The sequence below is a fragment of the Lampris incognitus genome, chromosome 9, assembly GCF_029633865.1.
Source record: "Lampris incognitus isolate fLamInc1 chromosome 9, fLamInc1.hap2, whole genome shotgun sequence".
NCBI classification, from domain to species: Eukaryota; Metazoa; Chordata; class Actinopteri; order Lampriformes; family Lampridae; genus Lampris; species Lampris incognitus.
The window spans coordinates 54,087,000-54,096,815 of NC_079219.1; the positions used below are offsets into that span (position 1 = coordinate 54,087,000).

Consider the following 9,816-nt stretch of genomic DNA (forward strand, 5'->3'; position numbering starts at 1 on the left):
TCCCACTGCCTCTGAACATGCCTTCCCCCCGTCCTTCTCCATTGCCCAACAGTAGCATAGCTTCCACCGGCACCCTGCTAGCCACCGGTACTAGTGGTGGTCGTTGGCCTCGACTGATATGAAAATCTGATCATGATCCGCATATTTGATATGGCAAAGGTGTTACGCCAGGTGCCCTTCCTGACGCAACCCTCCCCATTTATCTGGGCTTGGGACCGGCACTAAGAATGCACTGGCTTGGGCATCTTCAGTGGCTCAGTTGTAACCGATGTCTAGCTCCTCTTCTTCTTCTTTCGGCTTGTTCCCCATTTCTCAGGGGTCGCCACAACGGATTTTACAGTTTCAATCGGTACCCTGTGAGGGCACAACACCAATGGAGGCCGTTAACCTGAGCTTTGACCGATCCAGTATGGTTTTGTCAATCCATATAATGATTTGGCAAAGTTCCTGACACAACCACTAACCCTATGGATGGGGGCACAACGCGCTGGATGCCATCCCAGTATTTGTGGCCTTGCGCCCATGCTTGTCGCCCACCGATTTGTAACTGATGTCAAACTAATATGTGAAATTTTAATAATGTTAAGATCGCCGTCCATATAAGGTACCTTCATCAGTAACTGAGGGCCACTTCCTAACGTTGTCAATCCAACTACCGATGTTGACGTCACTGTCCGCAGGCAGCAGGACACTGACTCACTAACAACTTGTCACCGCAGTAATGGCGGCGGCGCAAGATGGCGGAACACTCCATAATGATATGTGAAGCGTCACCCCGTCCATTAACATGATTGGTTCCTTAGGTTTTTGATGTATGAAACCTACCTGGGCGGCACGGTGGCGCAGTGGTTCGCGAGAAGGTCCTGGGTGCAAGTCCCGGGGTAGTCCAACACTGGGGGTCGTCCCGGTTCGTCCTCTGTGTGGAGTTTGCATGTACTCCCCGTGTCTGCGTGGGTTTTCTCCGGGTGCTCCGATGTCCTCCCACAGTCCAAAGACGTGTAGGTCAGGTGACTCGACCATAGTAAAATTGTCCGTAGGTGTGTGTGTGTGTGTGTGTGTGTGTGTGTGTGTGTGTGTGTGTGTGTGTGTGTGTGTGTGTGTGTGTGGTGGCCCTATTTGATGGCCAGGCAGCCCAGGGTGTCTCCCCGCCTGCCGCCCAATGACTGCTGCGATAGGCCCCAGCATCCCCGCGACCCCGACAGCAGGATAAGGGGTTCGGATAATGGATGGGTGGATGGAAACCCTGCCTGTCTGAATCCTTTTTGTTTTTTTGAGACTGTCCTTGATACGCTGCAGTTTCAGAGCAGATATGCTCAGCCATGGCGTTGACTGCTTATTTTGCTCCTTTTATGTCTTGTCACATTACCCTAACACCACGTGTACATGTTAACAAGGTTAAAAACTTGATTTTCCTTGGAGGGGGTCTCTAACGCTTCATATTCAAGACCCCTTGCAGTACGTTAATAAGCCAGTGGGTGGCAGCACCTGACCATTAGTTTGATATTTAGAAGCCAGATTCACTGGTACTCCGTGGATGTAATGGCTTTCTTCGGACAGAAGTTTCTACAACTGAGACAGCGGCAGATACATGAATTAGATAATTTATTAATGTATTTTCAACCAAATTCAAAAATCGTGCTGATTATTCCGTTTTCCCAACTGCACAACTGATAACCGGTAACTAACGCGTGTTCATTTGTTGCTCACAGGTGCCATCTGTTGGTTAAAATATGAACGGCAGTCTCAAAATCACAAATTTACCCACCAAAGACAATTTTGTTTGGCGATGGTTTGGTGAAAGCAAACCCTTCTTTCAGCTTTCCCGTCTTCCTTTACCTTCAGCCAGTGTTTGAGAGCAAATCTGGATCTAGGTAAATCTAGAAGAAGGCTAACCTGTCATTTTTCACATCCTCCCTGGGGAACTTGATGTGGCTGCCCACAGAGTTAATGTGGTCGGTGAAATGTGGTACAGCCTGAGTCCACCCAGGTGTCGCCCACAAATCTGAACCAATGGTTAGGTGGTGTCCCTAGATATGACATCAGGGCCCTCTTTTCCACCTCCTCCCCTTAAACAAGTTGGCCAGTATAGCTGAGACTGGGGAACCCATAGCACACCCATGCCTGCAGTACTGCCCCCTGTATGTGAAGTACGTGGACTGAAGACACAGCTTCAGGAGCAGACACACTTGGTCGGTGTTAAGGGTGGTCCTATTGCTAAGGGGGGGGGGTTGTTTTGTAATTTCATACGACTACCTCCACTGCTTCATCAGCAGGAACGCACGCGAAGAGAGATGTGACATCATAAAACACCATCGCCATCGTAACTCTAGTTAATGGTCACGGCAATTTGCATATCGTCACCTTCTTAAAATAATGGCCTAACTCATATTTTCAAGTTTTTCAAAAGACAGAATAAGCTGAAACAAATATAGAATTATATGATATTTCTTAATCATTTCACACAACAAGGTTATGACAATATATGACCACTGACAACCTTTTTGTGTGAAATGATTAAGAAATATCATACAATTCTATATTTGTTTCAGTTTATTGTTTTTTGAAAAACTTGAAAATATGACTTAGGCCATTATTTTAAGAAGGTGACGACATGAAACCGATGGTTATTTTTGGTCGTCATGCCACTGCATTGTTTATCAGGGTGGGGACACCTGCAGTCAGTTGAGACTGAAGAAGTCACTTAGATGAGTGACGAAACGCTTCTCCCAGTAAACGCTGTGTGCAGATGAACTGATCCAACTCGCTGTGATTTCCTTACCTGGATTATTGAGCCTGCATCAAGGCCATCTCACACCTGTCATGAACAGCAGCCTAATACATATGCATCGGGGCAATGAATCCCATTTGATAAGGTTTCAGTCAGTTTACAATTTATAAAGTAACATAGCAACAGGCAAGTAGAAAAGTAAGACAGTAAATTTCATGATCTGTTAGACACGATTAAGTGCATAAGTGTAGTTAGTTTACACCGTAGCTGGAGACAACGCTGAAGCGAGCCGATTATAATAAAACGTCTTCCATACTCTGTGCAGTGAATAAGTATTGCCAGTAGGTGGTGCTGTTTGACATCTCTTTTTTTTGCTTCTGTGCTTGGCAAAACGTAAACGAAACGACACTAAAGATTGAGAATGAAAAAAAAACGTTTCTATTGACACGTTTAAATTCTACATACAACAAACACATAACACAAAAGAAGGGGGGGGAAGAAAAGAAAATTGATCACATTAATTAAATAACATTGAAGAAAGGGGAAGGGATTCCTAGGGGTTCTCTGCAAGTCCAAGTTCTTCTATCAAGTCAGAAACTTCCATAGCGCTCTTCTTCTCCATCAGCCTCAGTGATGAGGAATAACGGAAGTTTGGCTGCGTTTTCAGGAATCTGTTCTTTTGCAAGAACTTTCCAAGAGTAATAACTGTGTTATTTGCCAAATCATGTGTTCCATCTTTCACAAGCACACCAGAATTCACATCCACTTTTTTTTTTTTTTTAGTTCAGAGAAATTGTCAAATTTAGGGAACCAGTCGTGCAGATCTTCCCAAAAGGCACCAGCAGACTGACATTCATAAAGCACGTGTTCTGCTGTTTCAACATGCTCATTGCAAAACGAGCATGTTGTTCCAGTCTAGACCAAATCGATGTCTTAAGAATTCGCCACAAGGACACATTCCATCGAGAATTTCAAAACGCGCTTCCTTTACTTTTGGCCCAATAGGAAACTAAACGAATTTTCGTTCTCCAAATTCCAGCTTCGTCTCCGGAGAAATATTGTAAACCCGAGTTTCTGTTGGAGGAGAATGGACATACGGAGCTCTTTGACAAAGACCCCCCGGGTTGTGGTGTTGGGCGATTTTAGACCGATGAGATCAAACCTGCCAAAGGTGTCGAACGACTTCCTGGCGCAAAAAAAAACACGGGGGTCGGCGGTTCGAACCCCCGTGTTATCTCCGGCTTGGTCGGGCGTCTCTACAGACACAGCTGGTCGTGTCTGCGGGTGGGAAGCCGGATTTGGGGAGAAAAGGGAGGGGGGGGGACCTTCCTGGAGCAAAGAAACAGAAGCGGAGACCACGCCCCCTCATCCTCAATTTCCATGGCAACATGCACAGCAGAGTCTGATTGGTCGTCAACAGTAAGGCACGTGCGTAGCCGGGCTTCAAATATGAAAGGTCCAGTCGGCCCGGTGCCATGCACGGAGCACGTTAGTCCACCTGCGGCGCAAACATGGTTGAACAGTTCGTTGGAACCTGGAAGATGACAGCCAGTGAGAATTTCGACGAGTACATGAAGGCAATAGGTGGGATGATGAATCTACTAGAATAAACTTTGCATACTTTTTTTGGTTGCATTCACTGGCGTGTATCGGAAGCAGTTCGGGCACTTTATTGTCGTTGCTTTTGCAGCTAAATGGAGAATATCACTCTGTCCAGAGTAAAGTGTGTCGATTTGCTGTGTTTGTGCTGCAGGTGTTGGCTTCACCACTCGGAAGATCGGGAACATGGCGACGCCCAGCCTGCTGATAAGCGTGGAGGGCGGCGTTATATCGCTGAAGTCTCAGAGCACGTTCAAGACCACAGAGATCAAGTTCAGACTGGACGAGGAATTCGACGAGGCGACCGCGGATGACCGGAAGACCAAGGTGGGTTTCTGTTTTCAAGTGTCTCAGTCCGTAAGCCAGCGGCATGGCTCTCACCACCCCACGTCACTTTTCAGACCATCTTCACTCTTGAGGACGGGAGGCTCGTGCAGAAACAGTCGTGGGATGGAAAAACTACGACGCTGGAGCGCGAGGTCCAGGATGGCAAACTGACGGCGGTGAGTCGGACTGAATGTCACAGGGGCTGACGTGCACCCACCTTATTTTAATAACTCCCCCCCCCCCCAACCAGCCATCATCAGATTGTGCAACCCGACTTAAATTTGAAATGTTTTGCATCGATCACTCTAGCTGAACTTTATATATATGTATTTTAAAATGACCCCCCCCCCGCCTCCATTTTTCTCCACAGAAATGTACCATGAATGACGTTGTTGCAGTAAGGACTTATGAAAAGGAGGCGTAATTCCTGACTCTCTGCACCACCACCACCAGCAAAGCTACAACCTGGCTTAAAACTCAGTTCTCTTCACTATGCAACATGCGCTGTGCTGTTAACGCTCTGAATAAAGTCTCACTGTGAAGTTTGGTCTGAACTGCTTCATGACTGTATACGTACAAACCACATGGGTTCACCTTCAGTGGTGTGACTCCAACATACTCACTGCAGTACTTCAATGTGGATGGGCACTGAGGTGGAAAGGGCCGTATCGGAGACTCGTGCAAAATTGGCACATCTTGAACTTGAAATTTTTCCTTTGCATTCACATGCCACCTTTATTACCCTAGGAAGCTCTACAGGCTTTTCCAAAATGAGTTGAGACTCAACATTGCGAGCAAAGAAACAAACTTGACTTTTAATGACGTCACCGGTGGGGCTAAGTATGTAGGTCTATTTGAGTATAATCTGAGTCCCGGTTCAGCCCGTTTGGGGGTAACTGATCAGAAGGGTTCTCTTTGTGGTTTAACTGCAGAGAGGATTTTTTTGACTTTATGGAATCAATCAGATTGCGATGATCGATACTTGTGAGAAAGCTTGTTGTAAATCGGGGTGTACAAGTTATCTGAATCTGTGTTATAGAGCCCTGAGGGTGGGGGACCAACTTTTAATTTCCATCAATATGGGATGAGGAAATACCTTTTTTTTTTTTACCAGATGAGGTAGTAGGTTGGTCTCCCTAACAGACTTGATATTCAGATATTTTGTTGGGTGGATTTTTCCTCCAAGGCTGCCATGCAAGCTGAGTAATGCAGCAGAGGTGATGGATTATCAGAGAATTTCACCACCGGGTGCTTTGGGTTTACTCATCTCCCATCGGTTAGTCAAACTCGTGGCAAGTTCCACATGAATATGTAATTCAGTGCACTTTACATGACTAGATGTGGGGTAAGAAAGACGAGCGTGTACCAGCATGTTTCCCTTGCACCAGTACCTCATTTAAAACTATTCAATTTCACAAGTCCAAGGTCAACAATATTACTTTCCCACCATGATCAGTTCAAGGCTTGTGAACAGTTTCTCTGTGAGAACTTTGCCCAAACCCAGGAAAAAAAGATTTGTCTATGGAAAAAGAAAACGGTCCGGGACGCTCACACGTCATCGGTAAATCCGCAGCGGTCTACCTGTGACGTCGCCTCTGTCACGTCGCACACGTCATCGGTATATCCGCAGCGGTCTACCTGTGAATGGAAAAGTGGGTAAAAATCCAAATACCTTTTGCTTTAACGTCCTTACTGGGGCTAAAAGTGACCTATTAGGGTAAACTTGGGCCGGTTATCAGATGCCGGTATGTCCAAATACCAGCTGGGTCTTGAGCTCGGTCTGCCGCGTCCTGTAGGCCCAAGGACCACGGCGCTGCCTGGAGCTGCGCCCGAAGAGGAAACGCCGAGGGCGGTCTGACAGGACGCGGGAGCGGGGCAGGCTAAGCTAACTGCCAGCACATGCAGACCGGCAGTTCCGACAGTCATCCTGGCGTTCCTTCTCCCGGACAGTGATTTCTTTTGTTTTTGTTTTTGTTTTTAGATATATGTGTTAGTTTGAATATATGTGTTCTTGTAGTTCTTGGATATGTGTTTTTGTCTTTGTGTTGCACTGCTGTGGCAACCGACGTAATTTTTTTTGCCAAACCATTATGGGGGCGCGCCTATGTTCCCACAGCCCTATGTTCCCACAACCCTATGTTCCCACATTTCTAAGATTAAAAAAAAAAATTAGGCCCTACGTCCCCACATTTCTACCCCTGGTAGTTGAGGGTTCGCCGCTCAATCCCGCGGCTGGCGAGTTGAAGGAGAGAGCTAGCTTCCAAACTCTCTCGAGCTCAACGCCGCTACTCCAACATGGGGTTGCTGTGGAGTGACGAACCCTCATACCGAAATTAAACTCACCTCCACGAGTTAGTGCCATTTAGACACAGCGCACATTTAACTTTCTATAATTCCTGAATGAACAGCACACATTCAAACAATCTAAATAAGTAAAAAGTTTCACTATTTATGCAGTTCACTTAAAACTGGAAAGGCCTCTAGTGCTTTTCAACCTTTTATGTGCCAGGAACAGGCAATCTGTAAGTGCTGTGACTGCTGTCCTTTGAAGACTGAACAATAATAATAAGCAAAAAATATTGCAAATAATAATTTTTAAAAAAGCTGCACCATTTATGTTCTGTCAAAACTGGAAAGGCCTCTAGTGCTTTTCAACCTTTTATGTGCCAGGAACAGGCAATCTGCAAGTGATGTCCTTTGAAGACTATCTCAACAACAAAAAAAATACAAATCTCAATTTACTATAAGGAGCCTCACTTTAGCAAAGGACGTGTCAAAATGATGCCAGGGAACAGCACATGTCCACAAGCCAGGGAAACTCTAAACAGCTTCCACAACACAGTGGCTGACAGCGCTCCAGTAGGACTCAATATTTCGATTGCCATCATTATACTGTCCCTTCAGTCGGACCAGTGTGGTCTCTAAGATCCTCCACTTGCGTCGCCGTCGTGGGGGTGCATCGCCTCTCTCTGCCAGCATGAAGCTTTCTTCAGTCAGCGTCTGGCGGTCTTTCAGGTGACGGATGAATAGCCACAGAGAGGGATGGCGCACTTGCACTGTATCATTCATTGTCCGGTGGTAAGCTAGAATTAAACAATTATAGAAAGACCAAACATTAAAATGACTTGTACACAGACATTTTGCAACAGCACACATTCAACATGGTAATTTTGCAATTACTCACATTCAACATGGTTGTTCGTTCTTTGGTCCATGTCCCTCTCGAAGACATTCCACATAACTGGTGGAAGGGTGGATCCAGGGCGGATGTATGTGTTCCTCGTGTAAGTGATGAGCTCTTCCATTGCAGCGTAGTGTCTCACAAGACGTCTACAGCGCCTGCCATTGATAAGTGTGTTAAAGTTCATCTGAACCAGAGCAAGCGGTAGGTAACCCAGTGCCATGAGTTTGCGGATGACCCGAGCAAGGGTGCGGTCTTGGGGCTAGGGAACAGCCAATCCGAGCTCTTGGATCTTCCTCCACATGGATTGGTTGAAATGAAAATAACAACAACAACCTCCAACCGTGGCTTGAGGGAACTCAGTTTCCAGTGCTGTCTTCAGGGCATTTTCAAAGTCGCAGACGACAAGTTGAGGGCGCCAATTGTGGTGGGTTACTCGTCGGATGGCCACTTTGACAGCTTGGAGTACTTGCCTGTAGTGTCCAATGGTTCTCTGCTCCATAAGCACATGAACAAGAGGCAGTGCAAAGCCATGATGGTTTCCCAATATGGTAAAGCACTGTCTGTATGGTCAATGGCAACTCCTAAAGGTGGCATCCATGTAAATTGTTCTGCATTGTTGCAGCAGGGTCAGATTCTCATTTGTTGCAAACACCAGTATGCCCCAAGCATTGTCCGCATGTAGCAAAAGAAGGTCTTCGGCCCATGTTTGGGCCCGTGAGCCTGTGACCTCCACTTCATCCACAGTGGCTGGGATCTCTGGCATTGCCTCAGACCTGGCTCTCTGCATTGCTGTACGGATTGATTGAAACGCCGGTATTGGTGGTCTATCGCCTCCTCCTTGGACTGCCCGACGATGTCGCACAAGTTCTGCATTGTAAACTCCTCTCACTGGAACCGTTGGATCCTGCCTTACTTGAGCCACAACATCTTGTCGGAATTGAGCTCTGCTGACCATGGCTTCATCCCGGGGGTGGGTATGGTCCTCCTCATGGACCCCAATCACTCTGATAACTGGAGCGTCATCCTCTTCATTCAGCAGGTTTGTGTACACCTTTGCTCCGCAGTTCTGGCGCCAGCAACACCAATGAATCTTTTCGCCTCTTGTTTCATGTCGGTGGAAACGGAAGTTCTGAACAGCTAAAACTTTTCCTCCGCGGTTTCCAGGGATCAAATATTGTGGGGAAAAAAATTACTCATTCATTTACTATAAAGTGCGTCCAAAAAATCTTGTGGGAGGATAGGGCTTAAATTGAAGGGAAATGTAGGAACACAAGACCTAATTTTGATAAAATCTTAGAGATGTGGGAACAGAGGGCTGTGGGAACATAGGGCTGACCCCATCATTATGCGGATTGACAAGACCGCCATCGGTACTGGGCCCTCACAGGGTGCCGATGGAAACTATCAAATCCGCTGTGGCGACCCCTGAGAAACAGGGAACAAACCGGATGAAGAAGATGAAGAAGAAGAAGAAGAAGTGCATGAGATGAAATGACAGAGTGTTTCTGATTCTGATTTCTGATTCTGAAATGATGACTGTTAAAAGCGAAATATGATTAAAACGTTTCTAACGTATATTCAAACGGCAGCCGACTCTTGCAGTTACAGTTTTCCGGCTTCATATAAAAGTGTTCCGGTAAAACAAGAACAAAGGCTTTTGTTCAGTGCAAGAAAAGCGACATGTTTGAGCATTAGGGTGGCCCCTTATGACACGGATATGAGTGACTGGGAACAGGGAAGTCCAAATCCCTTCTTGGGGTTGGTGCAGTGATCTCTGCTCATTTGGGGTCGGCCCCCCTTCCCCTGGCAGCCCTCCCCCCCTACCCTGGCAGCCCCTCCCTCCCCTGGCAGCCCCCCCCCCAATCGTCTTGGATGCACAGAGCTCCAGTTCAAGTGAGTGCATAGAATTTGTTTTAATTAGGCTTCTTTGGGGTAGTAGGTTGAGGCCCAAATTCTCCAAAAGATTTCCAGGCTTTAG

At 46.6% G+C, this 9,816-nt stretch overlaps 1 protein-coding gene across 1 annotated transcript; it reads left to right on the plus strand.

Moving 5' to 3' along the window:
- The first annotated feature begins 4,156 nt into the window (after window positions 1-4,156).
- On the plus strand, window positions 4,157-5,196 carry fabp4b (fatty acid binding protein 4b). Its single transcript, XM_056285597.1, has 4 exons — window positions 4,157-4,312; window positions 4,482-4,654; window positions 4,729-4,830; window positions 5,025-5,196. The coding sequence occupies exons 1-4, from the start codon at window positions 4,240-4,242 to the stop codon at window positions 5,076-5,078; spliced, it is 402 nt and encodes a 133-aa protein (XP_056141572.1). The 5' UTR covers window positions 4,157-4,239; the 3' UTR covers window positions 5,079-5,196.
- Window positions 5,197-9,816: the final 4,620 nt, after the last annotated feature.

Bases quoted from the DNA above. Each gene is read 5' to 3' on its own strand.
- fabp4b (XM_056285597.1), top strand. From the start codon at position 4,240: ATGGTTGAACAGTTCGTTGGAACCTGGAAGATGACAGCCAGTGAGAAT. The intron at 4,313-4,481 runs GTGGGATGATGA...TTTGTGCTGCAG, and splicing joins CGAGTACATGAAGGCAATAG to GTGTTGGCTTCACCACTCGG. The intron at 4,655-4,728 runs GTGGGTTTCTGT...GTCACTTTTCAG, and splicing joins CGGATGACCGGAAGACCAAG to ACCATCTTCACTCTTGAGGA.